This window comes from Columba livia, chromosome 5 (genome assembly GCF_036013475.1).
Source record: "Columba livia isolate bColLiv1 breed racing homer chromosome 5, bColLiv1.pat.W.v2, whole genome shotgun sequence".
In the NCBI taxonomy this organism is placed as follows: Eukaryota; Metazoa; Chordata; class Aves; order Columbiformes; family Columbidae; genus Columba; species Columba livia.
In genome coordinates this window covers 44081927-44105301 of record NC_088606.1, presented here as the reverse complement: position 1 = coordinate 44105301, position 23375 = coordinate 44081927, and the positions used below count along the sequence as shown (strand labels likewise).

The 23375-nt window shown below is 43.9% G+C and overlaps 1 protein-coding gene across 2 annotated transcripts; it reads right to left on the bottom strand.

Annotated features, from left to right (window-relative positions):
* Window positions 1-235: 235 nt before the first annotated feature.
* Window positions 236-22582, bottom strand: SYT13 (synaptotagmin 13). 2 transcript variants are annotated; one of them, XM_005500252.3, is made up of 6 exons: window positions 22031-22582; window positions 15282-15504; window positions 13249-13383; window positions 11329-11642; window positions 6476-6605; window positions 236-6205 (listed from the first exon to the last, which is right to left on the bottom strand). In XM_005500252.3, the coding sequence occupies exons 1-6, from the start codon at window positions 22211-22213 to the stop codon at window positions 5901-5903; spliced, it is 1290 nt and encodes a 429-aa protein (XP_005500309.2). In that variant the 5' UTR covers window positions 22214-22582; the 3' UTR covers window positions 236-5900. The 2 variants fall into 2 exon arrangements, with proteins under 2 accessions (XP_005500309.2, XP_013227388.2); XM_013371934.3 differs by having other exon boundaries at window positions 13249-13389; window positions 22031-22579.
* Between the last annotated feature and the right edge of the window lie 793 nt (window positions 22583-23375).

Sequence of the window (23375 nt, the reverse complement as noted above, 5' to 3'; positions counted from 1 at the left end):
GAAAGCCTTTACAGCTTTATTGATCTGCCACCTTGCTGAAAATAGCCAGTAAAGAGCCTGTGCTTGGCCAGGATAGGACTCCATTGCTGACTGCTACCCTTCTCATTGTACTCCCATCCCTTACAACACCCTTCAGAGGACGTTCTGTTGACTCACCCCAGCACTTTATACCCCTGACAGAAGCTGCAAGCAGAGGGGACTTACCCTAGAGTAAGCAATGCAGACACACTGTTGATATAGTTTGGAATTATTTACTCGCAGTGATTTACATATTGTGCTGTAACATTAGACACAATGGCTGAGCCTCATGCTCTGTCTTTGTGCTTTGGACTGTGCAAACAATATAGAGTCTTGACAAACAATATCTTGCTCTGTACAATAAACACACCAGAACACTGAAGGACCAAGTAAGCAGAAAAGCCTTTTCATGCTGGAAGGCCACAAAGCACTATTTCACTTTGCTACTATTCTTGTGTGATTTGATTATTACCAACAGAAAAAACAGTATAAAGTGTCAAGTATTAGTATTTACTCATCATGCTAATCTTTCAGTAACGGAACCAAATATATTTTGATACTTAGTTAAATTCTGAAACATATAAATAATACTGCCAAAGCTCTGTCCTTCAGTTCAATCAGACCTTCAAAAGAGTGCAGGAAGTGTGGTCCAAGCCACGTTATCTCCCATATCTCACTAAATGTCATTATGCTCTGCTTATCTTAGACATCAGCAAAATTTTGGCAAACCTTGGGCTGTATTTGTAGAGCCCAAAATACGATGTCCTCCATTCTGGAAAAAAAAAAAATAGGTGTCTTTGGACACTACTGCCAGATAATACCAATGCCAGCAAAATGCGAGGTACTTCTGTTCAAGGTGTTGAAAGCACAATAATGCCTGGGAGACTATTCAAGCTTGAAAATTTTCCCAGACCTGTTAAAGGGAATTTTCCATTCTTTCCATTCTTTTCTGATGTATTACCTCTTTGCAAAGCAAACATGTTTCCTATCACCATTCAATGAAGGATATTTGGGACGAGAAGTGAGGGGAAAACTGTGCACTGAAAAAGTGTTACCCTTACAGGAGACCAGCTGCAACCACTTCCCTGTTATACATGGAGAAGGGGACGAAGGGTAGTAATGAGTCTAAAACATCCCAGAGCTGCTTCATTGACTATCGATGATCTGTGGTTTTTTTAATCTCTTCTACTGCAATGCTGAAAATCAAACTAGATCATTTATTTTGGAAGATCTAGCTCTGAGGGCAGGTCAAGGCAAAGCAACATATGGCTACAATCTATTTTTTAAGCAGGTAACTCCTTAATGAAGTCACAAATTATTTCCTCTGGCCTCTCAGTCCCCTCTTCTGAATAGAGGCCACAGCAGGAAAGCACCTCTCCCAGGCAATGCTGGATGCAATATAGGAGCTGCATTTCTCATTCTGATCTACAGTAGTCATGTTGTTTGGCTTTTGTCACTGGATGAGAAACAGTGAATCCTTGTCCTTAAACTCACAGCTCTCTGGCCCTTTGTGAAAAGGATTGTTCATTCTGATCAAGTAGACTGCCACCACCCCCCGTTTTTTTGTGCTTTTGTTGTTGTTGTTTTGTTTGTTTGTGGGTTTTGTTTGTTTGTTGATTTGGTTTTTGTTTTGTTTTGTTTTGTTTTCTCTGGCCTCCCTACTGTTTCTTAGCTTCCAGCTTCACATTAATGGGTTACAGCAGACATAATAATCAGTGCAACCACTGAATAGCCACTGGGGACTCTAATGGCTATTTGTGGTCACACGCATACCTAAAGAACATTAATTGCCATAACTAGGCTTTTTTTGCTTCTTATGGTGCAGTTCAGAAGCAGCACCCTTTAATTTAAGACGTGTTAGTGTTGCTTGTTCCTGCTCCTGTATTTACAGCTTCAGGAGCTGCAAACCATGGAGCTGCCTGGCTGGGTTCTCTGGCCATATTGTGCTTAAGCAATACTTTAACAGCTTGTGTTGCTGAAGCTGTTTGATTTGATGGCACTGAGCATTTCCAGATACTCTGCGTTTGTATTCATGATGTTGTCATCTCCCACAACAGCCCCCTGCAGCTTGTCTGCTTGGGCCAGTGTAGCACCTCCAGCCCTTGGGGTGCTGGGGCTGAGTGGCACACAGGCGTTGCTAAACAGGCAATACAGGAGGTTGAGAGGGATAAGGGCAGAGCTGGAATGCGATGACAAACAGCTCCTATTCAGAGAGTTCAAAAGAGCCCAGTCTGAGCGTCCCAGCCCCTCCGGTACCACACGTACGCAGCATTCCTCCTGTTCAGGACAGCCAGCACCCTTAACTGCGCCTGCTTTCAGCCCCTGCTCAGCAAATGGCTGCCTCGTTAAATAACCACCTGGCAGCCTTTGTTCGGGCTGCACTGAATGTGAGAGACATTCTTTCCAGGCTGAAATGCCAGACACCAAAAATGATCCAGCCGGGAAAGATGCATGCATTTTCCCTCTTCCTCTCTTCCCCATTTAAATCCCATTGCAGTAAAGGAGGGAACAACACCCTCCTTTAACACTAATGGCACCACTTCACACGTAAGACAGATTTGTGGTTAAGTAGTGTGTATACAGGTATTTTTCTGCTATAAAAGAGGACATTATTTTGTCACAGCAAAATCAGATTGTGAGAGGTGATTCCTTTAGATGCTATAGGATTGCTGTCTAATTACAGGGTGTGCCAAAATCACCAGGGGCAGAGGCAGATAGTGCTGTTTACAATCAGTCACCAAGATGTTATAAAAGGCTCATTAAAATAAGCAGGAGGCAGAACTAGAGAAATCTCTTGGCAGCAAGGCAAATATTTGGCCCTTCAGGCTTTCCGGTGCCAGCTGAGTAGCATCATACCATGAAGTTATCCTTCTTATAGTTACTCTAAAAAAAAAAAAAAGAATCCTAACACTGCCAGGAATCTATATGTATTAGGCAAATATCACAACGAATTTTGCACTTAAATGGAAATAATGATTCCAAATCTACAGGAATATCTACAGGTAGATCATGAACACAGCAGCTATTAAGAATTCACTATCAACTAAAACCCTGTGTCAATTTAATTCACAGTATCCTACAGCTTTTTGTTAACAAACAGAAGCCCATAGAGCAAAACAGGAAGTCAAATTTCTTTTTGTTTAAATCCCCTCTAGCCAGTTGAAGCAATATCAGAGATTAAAACATCGGGTATAAGATTCATTGACATACTTTGTTTTTCTGTTTGTTTGCTTGTGTGGTCAAAGCTGGTTTTATCGCCATATTTAAAGTGATCCTGTAACTCCTGGCTATATCACCTATAAAGGGAATAGCAGTGTCAAGATAGCAGAGTTTTCAGTGTACATCAGCCTTGTCAGTCTCTTCACAGAATCACAGCATCGCTGAGGATGGAAAGGACCTCTCGAGTTCATCTTGTCCAAATCCACCCCTGCTCAAAGTGGGGTAAACTGCAGCAGGTTGTTCAGCTCTGTATCCCATCAGATTTTGAGTGGCTCCAAGGAGGGGGACTCTCAACAACCTCTCTTGGAAACCGGCTTTGGTTTTTTTTTTTTTTTTATGTGCTCATATGGAATTTCCTGTATTGCTGTTTGTGCCCTTGCCTCTTGTCCTGTCACTGGACACCAGTGAGAAGAGTCTGGCTCCATCTTCTTTTCTCCCAGATCAGGTGTTTATACATACTGATAAGTTCCACCCTGACCCTTCTCTCGACCAGGCTGAACAGTTCCAGCTCTTTCAGCCTGTCTTCTTACAGAAGATGCTCCAGTCCCTTAACCATCTTTATGGCCATTTGCTGCACTCTCTCCCTTAAGTCCGTATCTTTCTTGCACTGCGGAGCACAGAACTAGACACAGCATGCCAGATGTGCCCTCACTGGTGCTGAGTAGAGAGGAAGGATCATCCCGCCTTGACCTGCTGGCAATGCTTTTCCTGAGGCAGTCCGAGACACTGTTGGCATTCATTGCTGCAAGAGCACATTTCTGGCTCATGTTCAACTTGGTGTCCACCAGGGCACTGTGGTCCTTTTCTGTAAAGCCACTTGCCAGATGGGCAGCCCTCAGCCCTACAATGGTGCATGGGCTTGTTCCTCCCCAGGTGCAGGACTTTGCACTTCTTCTTGTTGAACTTCAGAAGGTTCAGGTCAGCCCATTTTTCCACATCCATCTGAATGGCCGCACAACCACATGGTGTATCAACCACTACTCCTAGTTTTGTGTCATCTGCAAACTTGCTGAGGGCACCTCTGGCCCATTGTCCAGGTCACTTATGAAGATGTTAATCAGCATCAGTCCCACTACAGCCCCAGTCACCACTAGTGATGGGCTTCCAGCTGAAATTCATTCTCCTGTTCAGAGCTCTCTGTGCCTGGCACATCAGCCAGTTTCCAGATACTGTTTCTGGTGGTTTTCCTGTGCCATCAGTATGGCAGCCTTCATTTGACAGTCTATTGGACTCTTTTGACTAAGTCATCAAAATAGGATGGATGCTAGATAAAGCCTAGCTTCATATTCTGATTTAAACAAGTATCAATCTGACCCTGCAGAAATGAACGCTGAGTTTTTCAGTGTTATAAAATATATGGTTCTGGTTTTAGATTTTGTGATGTCTTATCCCCATGCAAGTCCTTTAACACTGTGTCTACTACTTGAAATAAAGCGGTAGGACAGGCAGTGTGCGTATGGGGGTCATAAAATTAACACTGCCCGTGCCAGACTTTCAATCCATCTAGACAAAAAAAAGGGCAGTAAACAGTAACATTTAAGCCATGTTGAGTCTTGAAAGCACACACAAAAAACAAGCCCTGGAGAGTCTGTCTGGTCAGTGAATTCCTTCTGTCTGGAAGTGATGAAATGCATGGCAGTTCTAAACGGTAGTCTTTGACTAATGCTGGTATGAGGATATGAGTGCGATAGTTAACTGTCAAACCAAAACCATCAATCAACTGCTAAGGTATGAAATGATCCCACTTCTTTTGTCTAGTCTTAGATGTTGCCTGGAATATAACTGAAATATTTGAAATTTTCTAGCTCAGAAAAACCCATCAGAAAAGATGGCAGTAAGCAGAAAGATTTGCTCCAGGTTTTTGGAAATAACATCACCAATAACTTTTATCCATGTTTAGAGTCTTCCTGGGTGACACTGCAGAAAGATATAGGTATTCTGCTAAAGGATCCTGAAACACAGTTTCATGAATCCCGAATACAAGGTATCAAACATTCCAGGAAATAAAAGTGAAGGAAGGTATTTGATTTCTTGTTCGGCAGTGTTTGCTTCAAAGGCTACACAGGATGATAGTGTTGACTGTCTCGCTCTCTCTTCTTTCTCTGTTCTCTCCCTTAGTTCTGTATCTTTCTCTAGGTATCCATCTACTGCATGCTGGCTTCACTCTCTCATACTGATGCAGTGACAGTTTTGTGATCTCCATTTCTCACAGCCTTGTGAAGTATTATGAAAAACAGTGACTGGTAAAACATCTGCCACATGTTTGTGATTATGGAGCCAGCACTCATCAAGGGACTTGGATGACAGTGCTAGATGTCAAGGAGTGGCTTACATTTCCGTGATACCTTTGTTCACCTCTGCTTCTCCACGGATACAGGGACCTCTCAGAAATTACACTGGGCAGGCTAATAAAACCAATTCAAATCATCCAGACAACCAAATCCCTTGTTTCTGAGAACTACTTGAGGTGGGTGATTGTCTTTTAAACACGTTTTCCAGACAGTTTCCCTGGCTAGGATGAAGCAGGAAAATCAGAGAACGTGGTGTAAGAAGAATGCTGTGCCAAGCAACTTTGTGGAGAGGAAGATGGAAGGTGAAATGCAGCTTATTCCTTCAGGCTCAGAGGCCTGGTGGAAATCTGGTTAGCAGTAATCATGATGAGCCTACATGTGGAGCTGGTGCCACATGGCTATCTGTCTCCTGGGGTTCTTCAGCATTTCTTCCCAGTGGTTCCTCTCCGTGCCCGTGACGTGCAAGCCCAGGCTGCACTTGCCGAGCACGTGGCTCTGCCCAGCACCATCCTGGCTCAGCATTTCCAGCTCCACACTGGAAGCACGCAGGAGCTCATGAGGCACCTCAAACATGATCATCTCATTCCACACAGGGTTGATCTTGTGTTTTGCACGTTTGGTCTGCTTCTTCTTCAGCTTCAAGGACTGATGCCTCAGTGTCACCTTGACAGAAACATCTGTGTAGGAAGTTGAGAGAAACACCATATTAATGAGCATGTAACAAAATACGTGCAAGAGAATTTTAACTGGTGCCATCAGACTGAGAGAACATAAGAAACATTGATCCTGGGGGGTTGGTTTTCACTTTTTAGAAATTATTCAAATCTCTTTGGCTTTCTAAGCCAAACATCTATTTTTTTTCTGCCAAAGACCACCCTTTCCACTTTATTTCTAGATTTACATAATAGCAGAAACAAGAATCTCTGTTTTCTTGCTATTCTACTCACCATTGCCAAGTAGATCTTTCAGCTGCTTGGAATGGAGATTTTTAGCCTTAATAATCACGACCAGCAGGCGGTTAGCTGCTGGCAGGTAGCTGATAGAGAGCAGAACCTCTCCATGGCCTGTAGATGGCTCCTGGAAATGGAGACACAGGAAGGGTTAATTTTTTATACAATCTTGGCTGTAACATTAGGAAAACTAAACAGTACAAGGTGATGAGTGGACAGTTGTGAACCAACCAAGCTGTGTCATTGTCTTTGTACAGGAGATATTTCCAGTTACACTGGATGAGAATGAACCTGGCAAAGATGTCTGAGAGGACTCCACTCATGAGTCCTTGATCATGTCAGTTACTGCTTGCTTTTCTCGCTGGAGAGTAACTGCTTCCCAGCATCTCCTTTTAGTGTAATATTTAGTCAGAAGAGGAGGATTTGAGGCTGAACTACATGCAAGTAGTCAGATATCCCTTTACTGAGAGGTTATTTTTTATATCCCCTGCTTCCATTCCTGCTTTTCATAATTCACTCTGCATTTCAGCTGCTCTGTCTGGAAGGAGGCTCTGATCAGACATGGATCCCACCCAGTCCATGCTGCCTGGCAGGAGTGTAGGGCTCCCTGGAAAAGATTAGGTGATTCTAGGGTCTGTGCCACACAGACAGACCCTGGAGCTGGAGTTGAACCTTCTCTGATACACTTGGCTGATATGGGAAAAACCCAGTCAGCCTGAAATCCTCCATGAGCTTGGCACAGCACTTTACAAAATGTCCTGAGTTGAAAGGGACCCACAAGGATCATAGAGTCCAACTCCTGTCCCTGCATATGACAACCCCACAGTTCACTCCATGTGTCTGAGAGCTTTGCCCAGTCTCTTCTTGAATACTGCCAGGGTTGGGGCTGTGACACCTCCCTGGGGAACCTGTTCCAGTGCTCAACAGGTCCCATAGGGAGGTAGTCATGGCCCCACGCCTGGCATTTTCTCTTCCTTCCTAGCCTGTCTTCCCTCAGGCCTGCGAGCAGCTCTCCCTGCCACCCCTGTGGGGTTTCCTCTGGGGCAAATGCTCTGAACCATCAGGGCCTCACTTCAGCAAACCACACTTTTTCTCTTTTCTCTTTTTTCTTTTTCTTTTTCTTTTTCTTTTTCTTTTTCTTTTTCTTTTTCTTTTTCTTTTTCTTTTTCTTTTTCTTTTTCTTTTTCTTTTTCTTTTCTTTTTCTTTTTCTTTTTCTTTTTCTTTTTCTTTTTCTTTTTCTTTTTCTTTTTCTTTTTCTTTTTCTTTTTCTTTTTCTTTTTCTTTTTCTTTTTCTTTTTCTTTTTTCTTTTCCTTCCCTTCCCTTCCCTTCCCTTCCCTTCCCTTCCCTTCCCTTCCCTTCCCTTCCCTTCCCTTCCCTTCCCTTCCCTTCCCTTCCCTCTCCCTCTCCCTCTCCCTCTCCCTCTCCCTCTCCCTCTCCCTCTCCCTCTCCCTCTCCCTTTCCCTTTCCCTTTCCCTTTCCCTTTATTATTCCTTTCTTCCCATTAGTGATGGGACTCTTAGCCTCCTGACCTTCCTCCCCTTCCTTCCCTCTTGCCATGGACAAGCACCTGGGAAGCAGAGGGACAGGAGCACAGGGCCCGTCGCTCTCCCCTGGGAGAGCAGTGGCCATTTCCTCCCGGGAACGGGTGGTAAGGAGAGAAAGTCCCCACTGGTGTGTGCAGAGCTGCCAGCCTGTGGCGAGTGCCAAAAGGGGAGTTGTTATTCTCTCAGCGAGTAGGTGATTGTGACGGAAATCTGGTTTAGTGCGAGGTTAATGACCCAGAAGAGTCCCCGAAAGCCAATGTCAATTCAACAGACTCCCTTTGGACTCCTTAGCATGATCTACACGCTTTAGGACAGACAGCCCTTCTCCAGGCCATTTCTGTGCTCTGCACTCTTGCTTCTGAGCGAGCCATAAATATTTCAAATTAAGTTTTCACCCAGTTACTTGCAACAGGCAAGGACAGGCCCCTGTGTGCTCCGCATGAGCTGATTGAGTCTCCAGAAAACATGGCTGTCATCGCTGTCTGGTTTGAATGACTTATTTGTCGTGCACAAATCAGGTGGGAGGCCATTAGCAAGGAAGCCTGAAATTCAATCCCAAAGCAACCCAAGTAAATATTTTTTTCATGCACTCAGGTAGCAACAAAGGGCTCGTACGCATTTGTCTTACATAAATCCTATCCTAAATCTAAGTGGGTGTTAAAAATTCCCACACATAAAAACAAAGGTAAATCCAAATGACTGTAAGTCAACTACAAAACAATAAGTGTTTGTACATGGAGGGACAAGTACAAATACTGCCTCAATACTAAAGCACAGTTCAGGCAAGTTATAAGCTGCTTTTATTTATTTATCCATTCTACAGTTTACCAGGTCCCACTCTATAGCTCTTGGCTAGAATTTGGTTCCTGTAGCTCCAGGCATGAATAGATAAAGTGGAGATTGGGTGGCAAGGCTCTGTAAACGGGAATACACACACGCACACATTGTGCACACATGTCACATCTTGTGTTTATGGCCTTCTAGCCCCTAATATTCTGATCAAGTTTTTGACCAGCCAGTATTCACAGGAACCCAAAACCTACAATGGTTGGTGTCTGCTGGAGTTTTGCATGAAGAGACCAAGCCAGAGGTACTTTTCCTTGCCCCTCCTCCTGGGTTTTGTTTGGGTCTTTGTTGGGGTTTTTGTTTGTTTTCTTTTTCCTATTAAATCCCTAACCTGCACTTTGTGCTGCAACCTTGCAAATTCAAATAACGACCAGAGCTTTAGTCTTCCTTTCTGCCCGATAAGGATAAAAAGCATCAGGGGGTCATCAATGAATTACGTGTGCAGGGCACTGCGAAATCACAAAAGGGAAGGTGCTGCGCAAGGAGCCACTATTATCACTGTCATTAGCAAAGCAGTTGGAGGGAAGGAAGACAAGATAAGGATATCAGTCTGCAATATCTACACTCTGCATTGCTCACAGGACTTCATGAATTCCTGAATACTAATTACATTATCTGGTTAGCTGTAAGCTGCTCTCTGAGCTCCTTCCCTTATGTGTGGGAGACTTACTGGGAAGGCAGGAATGACATTTCTGCCACTTGTGGCTTTTCAAGGAAATGTCAGACTTTAAACAAAGGCCAGTAACTTTGTTCCTGAATGGATGCTGTCAAAAATAGCTCCTTTTTTTTTTTTTTCTTTTGATCAGCTCTTCCTCCCTCTCTCCCTCTCGGCTTCTCTATGAATGATTCAGAATCTGTATATAAGCTATCTGTGTAACGGTTGGCTCTCTCAGGTCCCAGATGACGCAAATTCAGCTTTCACTGCACATCCTCAGCTCAAACTGGGGCACTGTTCAGCAGTACTGTTAGTGTTAACCTTGTGCTGTCAGCATGCAGAAGAAATGAATGCTGTCCTGCTTATATGCACGGTTGTGAAACTGGACAAAGACAGAGTACCCAGTGTGTCAGGACTGCATCAGGTGTACTGAGTGATAACTGACCATTGCTGTGAACAGGCTGTTCCTCGGGTATCGCTTACAAAGCAGATACTACAGTAGATTAGGGGGATGCGGGGCCTCCATCTATCTCAGTTTAGGAATTTAAATCATTATCTTGGAATAATTACTTTTGGACATATTTTTTTTGCAGCAGTGAACTGGGAACTCAGTTCAATTTACAGCTATTAGACAAATATTTAGCTTTGTGCTTGAAGTTTGTTAAGCTAATTCAGATAACCCATTTATTTCTGCTGCCTTTCTCTCTGCCAGAATTTTTTTAGAGTGGCCAGCCCAATTAGCATTCAAACGGCAATCAGATAAATTAGCATTATTGGAAATTAGAAATGCTAACTCTGTACTCTGTGTTTGGCCAACTCAGTGGAGAGCCCTCATCCCTGACAGTGACACGCAATCATTTATTTCAGCATGCTTAGTGACAACGCTGTTGTTGTTTTGCATTGCTCACCCCCTACCATACCGGAATACAATAGGCACCTGTTTGTAGCGATGTAGTAGCAACAATGGCAGTGCCCTACTGCCATGTTGTTAAGTGTATTGCTGCTGCTAGAAGAATAATCTAGTTAATGGCAGGGAAAACGCTCCTGAAGAAATGTGCAACAATTTAGTGCACATGAAGCATCCCCTGTACCTGCATCGAATACCGTTGGGATCCTTCCTTCTATTTTCCCTGCCTGTGCAGACAGGAAGGGGTGGATAAGGAAGGAAAGGGCTGTTTTGATGTTTAAATAAACCAAAACAGTGAAATTAGTCATATTTTGACATCTCCAAGAATGAATAGCACTGCTGTATTGATCGCAGTAAGGATAAGTGGTCTTCAGTCAAACATTTCATTCCCAACAATGTATTTCACTCCTGGCTTAAAGCACACTGAGGTGCCACTGTATGCCCTACCCACAGCCAGCTCTGCAGAGTCCCTCTGTCCTGCTCTGTAGACACTCTCTGGTTTTTCAGCTGTTGCCACTACTGTCCTGCATTGCTAATTCACAGGACCTCATGCACTTCTAGAACTTCTTCTAGATATAGGCTTTGAATTACAGATATCAGTGTCTGATTGTCATGTAATTGAGCGAGGAGAGGGAGTTTAGACACGTCTTAACTGCCAGGAGCTGTAGATGGAAGGGCTGGGTTGATGGGCCTTTGATTGCTTTCTGAAATGATCAGCTACCGACCAATGAAGAGCAGTGCCAAGTGACCTCTGCAGTCACACATCGCCCCTCTAAACCTGGCTCCAAACAAATAAAGCCACCCACTGACATGCAGCTGTCTTGGAAGAGGGCTTCTCTTGTCTGAACAATTAATCGTTAGAGTTTCTGTACTACAGACACAAACTCAGTCCATACCTTCTCTGGGGTCTTTAGCCTTTCCCACTGGGCCACCCCAAAGGACTCCTCCATGTTAGCAAGGCCCAGTTTGAGTTCCCCCACAATGCTGTGTCTGGAGAACTTGTCGCAGTTTCTCAGTGTAAGAGTCAGTGTCCCCTCTGGCATCTCCTCTTCTGTTAATGGGAACCTCAGGACCTCCTCCCAGAGGGTGTGAAGCATCTTCTTCTTCAGCTCTGTCTGGGCCTCAGCAATGCCAGACTTGCTCACCAGTGTGCCCAGTATGTAGCAATGGCAGCCAGCATCCTGGTCCCCACTCATTCTGCCATGCATAGCTGGAAAACAATGATTGATTGTAAGGACCTTTCATAAAACACAGCCTTGAAATATCTGTGGCTTAATTGCTTATTTCATGAGAGTCATAAAATAAAACAGCTACATAGACATTGACCTCTGTTCCTGCTTGCATGGGGCAGATTAACCCATGAGCCCATACTCTGGTATTTTCCTCATGCTGCACATTGTCCTTGTCTTTCTGCCTCTGCAGAAGGACCTGTTAGTGTTTGGGAGCCCAGCAGCCGAGTTTAAGGAAACATGCTCTGTTGGAAGATAAACAACAGCAATGAGATGAGACACTGCATGGCACAGGGATGGGCAGCTCTCATTTACTTTTACCTTAGCATACAAAGGAAGCTTGTTACAAAAGCTTTAAAAGCAGGATGGCCAGTCACAGACATAAGAGATGGGAGGGACCTCCCTACTGGCACACATCCACCCCTGCAAGCCAGCGTGGATATGGGTTTTGCATGCTGCTTATCCAGCCTCTGGTAAATGACTTCTTCAGGAGCCATCCCACATCCCAAAAGATCTGTGTCAAGACACATTCGCCCCTGATTTTATATCCCTTTTATGTTGAAAAGTCTAGAGTGTGAATCTAGACATTTCATACTCCAGTTGCATCATCAGAATTGTGCTGCCATCTCCACAGGAAGAGGAGCATGCCTTCCTCTGTGGGGTCATGAAACAGAACAGCTTTGTGGGCAAAACTGAAGTCCTTGCTGCAGCCACTCCAAGGACAGCTGTTCCTGAGCTTCCAGGTCTCATGATTCACAGGGGTCTCCTGGTTTCTTGGGGGAGCGGAGCTGCGGAGCAGAGCTGGATCCTGCCTGGGTGGTAGTGGGGCACCCATGGAGGAGCACGTGTGCAGGAGAGCCAGGGTAGCATCCCACAGTCATGGGTGTTCACCCTGGAGGGGAGCTGTGGCTTGCTGCTGGCAGGCAGCCCACAGCAGCAGCTGCCATTTAGCACCCCTTCAATTCTCGCTTCAGAGGGTGTGATTTGATTAGGCTTCCACAGAGATCTGCACTGTGCATGAATTATTCAGTCAGCTTATTTTACTTTCCCAGAGGAACTGATGGTGCTCCAGCCCTGAGCAGAGAAGCTGTTACAGTTGTCAGTTTCCACTTCAGAGAGTGACACAGAGCCTGGCTGCCTGGCCAGATGCAGCCACAGGGACCTTCCTTAGTGGCCAACAAGATAAGTCTGCTATCTCCAGCTCAGCCCTTGACTTGAGGCAGAGACAGTAGGGAGTGGGTCAAGTTGAAGAATTAAAGTTATAGAGAGAAGGGAGATAGCCCTGCCCTCAAAGGAAAAAAAGATAAAAAAGAAAGAGGTTGCTTTGCACCATGTTTGGGACTGGAGGAGCCCATCCTGGTTCCTGGCTTCGGCTTTTGAGCTGTGCAAACAATTGTTCCCAAGCCATGTCTTGCACAGTTACTTTAACAGATATTTCTATTCTGCAAGCCTAGAACCAATGAAACATACAATGATCCTGGGGTCGCATGTTGATTTTAAAGGCAGGAGGGGACCTCTTTATAAAAACAGCAGATGCCTTGTACCCTCCGGATGGAGAACCACCAGTGGAAGACCTCTGCCCCTTACCTTCCAGAAGGGTCACACGCAGCTCAGCTTTTGGTCGATCATATGCAAGGGAGTAGTGCAGCTCAGGGGCCTGGTTACAGCTCGCTGCCCTCTCGGGGTTCAAGTGCTCCGTGACACACACGTCCTTTACCACACCTGGAACTGAAATAACCCCTTTAGCAAGCAAGTCTTCACCTTCCAAGGAGAACAAATCCACCCTGCCTTGACTTGACTTTTCTAAATGTCTTACTATTCCTGCACCTTGTATGGAGGAATATAATTTGTGTTCCTTCTTCCTCCATCAACATATATCCTTTTTGCTCTGTCTTCTCACTTTCAGCTCTTTCTACAGCACTTGGACAAGCCTTCTGCTCTTTACCTCTTTGTACTCTAAGACGGTTCACGCACTTGCTCTTTCACCTTATGCCTAGGCCAAGGTGTCTAAACTACACTCATTACTTGTAATTTTATTTCATATAATTTTTAACTCGCGTTGGTGAATTAAATCCTGTGTTCCTTGGAATGAGAACTTTAATCTGCTTTTGAACTGCCATGCAACTCTGCATTGGTTCAGATCTCTTTTAAATTTCAACAATGCAATCTTTGTCATGCAGAAGATGTCAACTTTCATAGTGCTTGACCAGGTTGAAGATAATGAGCATGAGAAGCTGTGAGGCAGCTTCTCCACGTGTGATTTTGAAGCTTAGCACTTATTTCATACTGAAATAAAGCAAGCTGCAAGGCTAAAAGAGAAGCCACAGCTTTTTCTCATCAGAAACTGATATCTGCAAGGTCAGTTCTGACTCACACAGAAAGCAGTAGTGGGACCAGCACATTTCCTCCTAAAAATCTCAGCCACAGTCCAGACCAGTTCAATGTGACACCAAAAGGCGAATGCAACAATTCTTGCTTTATTTTCAGTAACACTTGAGCTCTGAAATCAGTCACAGCAGGAAGCAAACTCGCTTGTGCCACTAGCAGTACAGAGAGGCTCTTAGATCAACACACTTATATAAAGCTTTAGCCTACACACAGCCACCATCCTTCAGCCTCTCCACCCTATAATCTTCTCCCTGACACGTAAGGATGTGGCACAGACAGCCTCTTCCTCCAATCCAGCTGCTTCCCGTGGTACTTTCTTTTCCATACTCATAAGTCTCAGGGTGGAAGGGTGAATGTAGCAATTGTCCTCCCAAAAGGAAAAAAATACAATCTCAACTAATTTAAAAAAACTAGAAAGAGTTCCCTGAAAAAAAATTACAACAGATGGCATGATGTGTCTGGCAAACCTTCAGGAAGGTTTTATTAATGTGGTAACCAGAAGAGTTAAAAGGCAGCTGTGAAGGTAAAAATCAGTATGGAAGCAACTCAAACATGCTGCCAGATGTATATAATTATCATTGCATTTTCTCCCAGGCTCCAGGAATCTTATGTTCCAGGCTTTGGCATGTTACCCTTTGGGCTGGCTGAAAAACAAGAACTGCGTTTGGCAAAAATGTCTGAGGTGTCAGCCTTTGGTTTCACTGCACATTACAACAAGCCAAGACCATTTCACCAAACTGTTGGAAAAAAAGCAGTAGGGAAAATGAAGCAGAAGATTCAACCCCTGCTGCTGAAGTCCCTGACAAGGACAGTTACTGGACAGGTAGCATTTGTCCTGGAGGAGATACTCTGCCTAGTTCTGGCCAGATATTTCAGCCATAGTCTGTCAACCGCTTTCAGTAAAACTACACTAAATACATGTTTTTCTACCTGCCTCCAGTGAGACGGATTCTTCAAAATAAAAGATGTTTAGGTAAAAAAAAGAAAAAAATCGACCAGACACAACTACAGCTTTGTTATCCGAATGTCACGATGAACTCCATGACTACTTTCTGTTAAACACATGCATTGAAGACAGAACTCACTTATAATGCCAATTATAAGACAGTGAAAAGAAACCTATATATCCATTTTCACATTTATTTATCTAACTACAACCACATTATGCTCAGAAGTATTACTGATCTACACCTAGAAAAGCAGTTGTTGGTTTGAAGACCAAATGCTCCTACCGTTTTGAGGGAGAACAAACAGCTCTTCATTGACTTGTATCTTCATCCTGCTCTCATCCAAACCAGTATGTTTTCCAGCATCTGGTTCTTCTGTTGTCTTCAGGGAGTATTGTGTGTAGTTAACGATTTCAGGTGAAGTTACTACTGGTTTGGGGCCATAAATGTTGGGAAACTTCAGGAGTGCTCGAGGCTGGACTGGCTCTGCAGTTTTCTTAACGTTGAACTGAAAATTAAAAACTTGTTATTTGCACTAATTAGGCTAATTCTTCAGATTCTCTTAATGTTAAATGAGCTGAGACAAAGGGACAAAATACAGTGCCTCTGATCATTCTTACCATCATTGTTTCTTGGGTTTTAGAAACCATTGCCTGCATGTTCAGAGATTTTCTTGTCAAAGCTGACACCCTTCTACCTGGTGTATGTCTTTTCAGATTTATGCCTCTACAGATGTTTGGTTGCCACGAAAAAAATATGTGTCCTTATTGTTTGATTATTCCTCTGTTCCTGTACCAGTTAATCCTTCTTTTCTAAGTCTGTTTTCTCTTAGCATAGAAATCAACCATGAAGTTCATTTTGCTGTGATTGAGGTATGGTATTTTTTACCCTGATGTTTGAAGTCAAACCCAAGATCAAGAGGGTATAGCTATCCACAGATTTAATAACATTTTATGTGAGTATGTAGTAAGCATTAGAAAAGCAAAGGTGTGGCTCATACAGCCATTTTGTGCTAGTATGACCATGGTGTAACAAGACAATGGAGAACTGGTTGAACAAATGAGCCCTGAAATGGCAAACCAAAAGTAGTTGATTCACTGGTCATCTCAGCCTCTTGGACTATCTCCTGGCTCCACCTGACCCTTAAACACACATTTCCCCTTTATTATACTAAGTTTGATCTTAACATTTGATCCCCTGCTGAATCATTAACATGGAATGAGCAGAAGAACCTGAAAGACTGTATAATGCTCAGGCAGCCCAAGTGAAGTTTGTCACAAAGGCATTACTGTTCTCCCAAAACAATGAAAAATATTTTAGTGGAATACAACACTCCTCTTTTCCCTATGTCCCAAGAAAGAATCCTGTCTGCTTACAGCTGAAATCATTCTAGATTCATTTATATTTGGATTCATCAATAGGAAAGAACAAGAGCTGACTAGTAAATGACCCCAACCCTTGCAACAGATTTTATTAATGTTTCCAGAACATGAAAGACAAAAAGCAGAAGTAAAACTGCCATTCTGGTTGATTATTGTGCAGTGGGATTCTCTCCAACTTCACTTCCTGCCAACCTATTTTGTGTTAAGTTCAGATCAAGGGTGAGCCAGAAAATGTTTGTAATTGTAATTAAAGTTTTTCATTAGTCTCATTGTTTCCTGTTAATAATGAATGTAGATGATGCCCTGAAGCACTTGTCTGCATTGGGACTTTGTGGTTCCAGTTCACGTGTCCTGAGGGAGAATACCTATTCCTCCAGAAAGGGAGCTGAAGAAAGAGAGCAGTCTTGGACTTTGAGCTCTTTAGTCATCCTCTGCTTACAGAATCACAGAATCACAGAATCAGCTGGGTTGGAAAAGACCTCAGAGGTCATCGAGTCCAACCCTTGGTCCAACTCTAGTCCGTTTACTAGATCATGGCACTAAGTTCCATGTCCAATCTCAGTTTAAAAACCTCCAGGGACGGCGAGTCCACCACCTCCCTGGGCAGGCCATTCCAATGCCTGACCACTCTCTCTGTAAAGAATTTCTTTCTGCCTAAATTTCCCCTGGCAGAGTTTAAGCCCATGCCCCCTTGTCCTATTGCTAACTGCCTGGGATAAGAGACCAATCCCCACCTGGCTATAACTTCCCTTCACATAGTTACAGAGAGTGATGAGGTCACGTCTAAGCCTCCTCTTCTCCAGACTAAACAACCCCAGCTCCCTCAGCCTCTCCTCATAGGTCTTGTGTTCAAGTCCCTTCACCAGTCGTGTTGCTCTTCTCTGGACCCGCTCCAGCACTTCAATGTCTTTCCTGAACTGAGGGGCCCAGAACTGAACACAATACTCCAGGTGTGGCCCCACCAATGCAGAGTACAGGGGAAGGATCACTTCCCTTGTCCTGCTGACCACGCTATTTTTGATACAGGACAGGATACCATTGGCCTTCTTGGCCACCTGGGCACACTGATGGCTCATGCTGAGCTTCCTGTCAATTAGTACCCCCAGGTCCCTTTCTGTCTGACTGCTCTCCAGCCACTCTGCGCCCAGCCTGGAGCGCTGCAGGGGGTTGTTGTGACCAAAATGCAGCACACGGCACTTGGCCTTGTTGAACTTCATCCCATTGGAATCAGCCCATTTTTCCAGTCTATCCAGATCCCTCTGCAGAGCCCTCCTGCCTTCCAGCAGGTCGACACTCCCTCCCAACTTGGTGTCATCAGCAAATTTGCTGATGATGGTCTCAATCCCCTCATCTAAATCATCAATAAAGATGTTAAACAGGACTGGACCCAACACTGACCCCTGGGGAACACCACTAGTGACTGGCCGCCAGCTGGATGCAGCCCCATTCACCAGCACTCTCTGGGCCCGGCCCTCCAGCCAGTTCTTAACCCAGCGTAGAGTACACTTGTCCAAGCCATGGGCTACCAGCTTTTGCAAGAGTATATTATAGGAGACAGTGTCAAAGGCCTTGCTGAAGTCCAGATAGACCACATCCACAGCTTTCCCCTAATCCACCAGGTGAGTCACCTGATCATCAAAGGAGATCAGGTTGGTCAGACAGGACCTGCCCCTCCTAAACCCATGCTGGCTGGGTCTGATCCCTTGTCCATCCTGAAGGTGCTGTGTGATTCCACTCAGGATGATCTGCTCCATAACCCTGCCAGGCACCGAGGTCAGGCTGACAGTCCTGTAGTTGCCAGGGTCAGCTCTGCAGCCCTTTTTGTGGACTGGGGTAACATTGGCCAATTTCCAATCATATGGGACCTCCTCAGTGAGCCAGGACTGTTGAAAGATGTTGGAGAGCGGCTTGGCAAGTTCTTCTGCCAGAGATCATAGCACTATGGTTATATGCACTTGGTAGTGGTAAAGAACTAAATAGGTCAGTGACTCCATCTTCCCAAGGCAGCATCAGTGTTTAAGAAGAGCACTATATAACATAGCATTTTGTCTTGTCTAAATTTAGGGGCTTTGAAAGAGAAGTGGGTTGAGAAAGAAAGACATCACTGTGTGCAGATCCCCACCTAGAATTTAGCTGAATTCAGATATTATGTAAGACATATGGTGCGGGTCTGTAAGCGAGATCCCGCTTTTAGGGACGTGAGCCTCATCAGTCCTAAAATATATAGGAAATTTGAAGTTACTCATCCAAACCTTAAATGCAGTTTTCCTTTCTTCTAAAATTAATGTGGACCGACAAAGAGAAGTATGTTAGGAGTCACTACACAACAGTTTGAAAAATGAGGTTGCTTTTGTTCTGTTTTGTTACTCCTGACACGCATACAGTGCCTGCCATGCTGCTCAGTCTCTGCTGCTCCTTCTCTCCTGTATAAGGCTGTTGTCCTACCAGTCACTGACTGTCACACCAGGGCAGTGTGCCTGCATTGCTGTGTGCTGCTAGCACATGAAGCACTTTGGGATCCTTGGAGAAGAAAAACACCATACAAAGCTGAGTTGCTGTTAGTAGAATCTTTTCTTGCACTTGCTAAAAGCCAGACATTCAGCCAGGAAATCCATCAGCACACAGCAAATAGAGCTTCACTGGGTCTAAATATTCCTCTTGTCTGTCTGCTCTACAGAATTAGAGATGAGAGACATATGCAAGCACAGTGGGACTAGCCCACCCCCTCTTCCAACTGCATCTGCCTCTGTTTATTATTTTTGCTGCCAGCTCTGTTCCCCAGTGCTGTCTGCTAATCTAGTTCATAGCAGTGCCCTACGGAAGTTCCCTTTGCAAACCAGCAGCAGTATCTTAAAGAGATGAGCAGAAGACTTCAGACAGTTGTGCATAAAACATGTGAAAGTAAAAAAAAAACGAAAGCAGCAAGGAGGCTGCAACTGATTCTTCTGGGTCCCTGCTCGGTGTCACTCAAACAATGCACCAGATTGTTGCCATTGCTGGATGCATTTAATAACGTTCATTCTGCATGTTTTTCTGATACTTTGCAGATATACAGTGGGTTTTAATTGATCTGTAGATGTATCTTTGTGTTTGAACGCTTCCTCCTCACGTATACAGGGCGTGTCCATGGGGAGCCTCTGTCTATTGCAAATACAAGCATCACTGTCATGGGAGACATGCCAAGTCAATAAAATGCAGTCTTGCTTCATCTTTCTTTTGTCATCTCTGTTTATCAGAATCAGTGGCCCTGACAGGCTTCAATAATTAAGTACGCCAAGCACTGGCTAGGACAAACAGTGTACTAATGTAATCAGAAAAAAGTCCCAACAGGTCAATTTATAAACACAGACAGAGATGATAAAACTTCACAAGCTCAGAACTCAATTTGAGATTAATTCCTTCAAGGTATATAGACTGATTCTGAATCAGTGACAGCATAGGAGAAAACATGTTCCTGGCAAGAAAACTATTTTAATTGGAAAGAATTGTTAAACATACGGAATATGCAAACTAAGAACATTTTGCACTTTCTGTGACAGAATGTTCATTCAGCTGCTGTAATTTGGCTCTATTTCTTTAAAAAAAAACACCCAAACCCAGTAACATTAGAAATAATACCTATAACGAGAAAGTCTACAATGCTAAAAGAATACAATCACTCAGGTAACAGTGATACACTGAGGGCAGGTTGAATAATTTGATCCCCTGTTGGTCAAATACCAGATTAAGTCATGGCAAAGCTTGATGAATGTAGAAATATTGTGAGGACCATAACCTAATAGCTGCTGGGTACTGGGAGCTTATTTGGACTTCAGGGTCACTTAGTGCTTATTTCAGTCATGCAAGCAGGGTGACACCCTGGAGGAAAAGCTCCAATATGGATTAACACTTTTCCAAAATTTCACTAAAGGCTGTATAAAAAAGAAAATGTCCAGTCCAAGAATGGAGTTCAGGTAAATATTTGGGAAGTTTGTGAGCTTTAAGATTACAACAACAAAAAGCATCTTGTAAAAATGGACTGATGGTGCGGTTATCTCTGGGTAGGGTTGTTCTGGACAACAGCTAGAAAAAATGCTATGCAAAGTGACATGACTGTCAAAGTGATACACTTCTCATTCATTTTAACAGTAAACTTGGAAAAACTCAGCAAAACTCAGAGGAGTTGGCAAATCCTCTCTACGGGTTAGAAAATAAAAAAAGGGGCCTGGAAAGGACATGACAAAGCTATCAAACAGGACAGCAGGTGAAAATCATCCTAGTAAAATACAAACAGGTACTAGGAGGGATTCACCGTGCTCATGGATGAACACTCAGAATTAGCAGCAATCTCTTGAGAAGTCCTAAATTCAGTGTAGATGTTCATCCATGGTCAGTGGAGCCATCTTCCAGCAACCAGAAGCTCTGGTAATGCCAATCTGTGTATCTGCACCAGATCTCACAATACAATTGGTAGATTTGGTCATCTTTCCTGAGAACAAACTGCAACAGGAGCATGAGGGTGCAAGGGCTCCTTTCCACTATGACCCTAAGAGTGTTAGCCAGAGAGAGACTGAATATATAACTGTAAACATTACAGAGAAGTGCAGTTAGGACTCCTGCTACACTTTTTATAATACAAAACTAATAGGCAGCTCAGATAATTAAAAGATGAACAAAGACTTACACAATGGATCACTGGCCTTTGGAACAGGCTGCTGTGGCATAACATTTGGTTGAATGGCTAGATGAAAGCAAAAAGGATGTAGGCATATACAAACATCAAGAGCAACAACCAACAGGTAATACTTTCAGAGACTGGACAGTGCTACAGCTCATGCTAAAAATTGTAGTCAACCAAGGAAATAAGTCAAACATTTCCCTTTAAAGGAGGTCTTCCCATTAATAAGTATATTAGAAGGTTCCTATAGTTCTTCTTGTTCTCTCTTGCAATGAGCTCAGGAGTAAATCAGGGGTTTTTTTTGATTCTAGCAAGGAAGACAGACCCCACAGGGATGCCTGACATTATCCATACTCCACATTGCTCTTATAGTAAGTGAAAAAGCAATTCACAGTGTGATGAGATTGTCTGGTCATCACACTTTAGATTCTCACTTGCATTTTATTATCATTTCAATGACTCATTATAACTTCACAGATAATTAATCTCCTCAGAGGGGCAGGGAGGAGGAGGGATGGTTTTCACAAGAAACCAGCTGTTGACAGGGAACTATCCTGTATGAACCATAAGATATCTGAATAGAGTTAGAGAAACAGATGTTATAGGAGATCCCAGCAGGAGTCGTCTCCTCTTTACAATGCTGCATTCCACCTGGTAAAGTCCAGTCTTCTCTCCTCAGGAAATTATTTCCCTTGTGATCTAGCTTGACAGCTAAGCAGCATTTCCAGTCCTCCTCCCTTATTTTTGCAACTAGCAGCTTTCTCTTTGGCAATGTAGCAGCTGTCTCCTGCTCCAGTAATTCTGTGGGTCACCCAGCTCCTGTCTCTCTTTTTCCTGCAATCCTCCTCCCATTAACATGTTGTTACATCCTGAACACTGTAAGCAGATAAATAGGCAGCATAAACCACATGCTGATTAGCCTAACAGGCAAGTCGCATTCCCACCCTCTTCATTTAAGGAAAAATCACAGAGTAAATTAAGAGACTGTGTCTTACTTGCTGGACTGGCTGAAGCACACTGGGCTTAGTATTTTCTGTGTCCTCCTCTTGGTCCTTTTCTGAGAGTCCTTTCCCAGGTTGCTTGCATTTGCAGAAGCAGGTGAGACCGCAGAGGGCAAGGATGCTAGTTGCAGTCCCTAAGGTAGCCCCCAGGGCTATAACTGGGGCAGATAGAACCATTGTCCTGCTCTGCACAGGAACAAAAAGCACAGAAACCCTGTGACTCCTTCTTCTGCCTGGGAGAGCAGCTCTCACACATTCACGCTGATTTCTAGCCTGGTTTCATTCTCCTTGGAAGTCTGAAAACAATTCTCTCGTGCAGCGAAGAAAAAGGGACCAATCTAGAGGCAGAGATAAATCATCCCACCTTTGCTAGGCAACAAGGCTACCTCTCTGTCCTGATGATGGGGTTTCTGTTCCAAGTCAGGTAGAGGAAAGAGTGGCTGTGGTGCCTGCAATCTCCATATAGCTGTAAACAGGCAGTTTTCATTGAAGCCTGTTCTCTAGCTCCACTGGGAAAAGTCTGATGTGTGATAGAGAGGAAAGACGTCAGCAGAAGGGGCTGGGCCTTGCTAGCTAACTCACAGAAAGTGCATCCAAAATGTTCGATCAACTCTTTAGCAATATTTCTGAGGGCTACCTTGTTAATTTACTCGAGAGGCTGATTTTTGCTGTCTTAAGGCAAAGATATCAGTTGCCAGAAAGTGCTGGCCTGAGAATCCCTGTCGTGGTAGCATTATACATACAATAGCACTGTAGTCAAAATAAAGCCTGTGTGTAAGTCAGGCAAAACTTGGCAATCCTTCAGAGGCTGGGAAACAAACACATGCAAGAATTAAGCACTGTCCCACTTCTCAACAGGTTCCCCTCAAAGTGCAGGGTTTGAACCTTTTGGGGCCGCTTTCTGTAGCATCAATGCAGAACAGCCGTTCTATTTTAAAAGACAGCAGAAAATCCTATCAAACAAGACATACTGGCATATATGCTGCTTCCTCTGGAGAGGCTGAGAGAGCAAACAACATATGCTTGGTATTAGTCACACTGCTTACTACACCGGTGTCAGGCAGTGGGCTGGTGAGCAGAGTAGAAGAACCTACATGAATAGACCTGAAGGGCTACACATCCGTCTCAGTTCTCTCTGGAGGTGATAGAGTGATTAACTTTCCCTGACTCATTTATTTTTGTGTTATTTCTCAAACTGCCCAACTTGAGGAAGAGAATGAATTCCATCCTTTGATGTTTTTCCTGTGACATGTACAACTGTTTCCCAAATACTTCACAAGGAGTACCTAGTGGACCAGAAGATTATTACAATGCTGGGTCACTATATATCTGGTCCAGA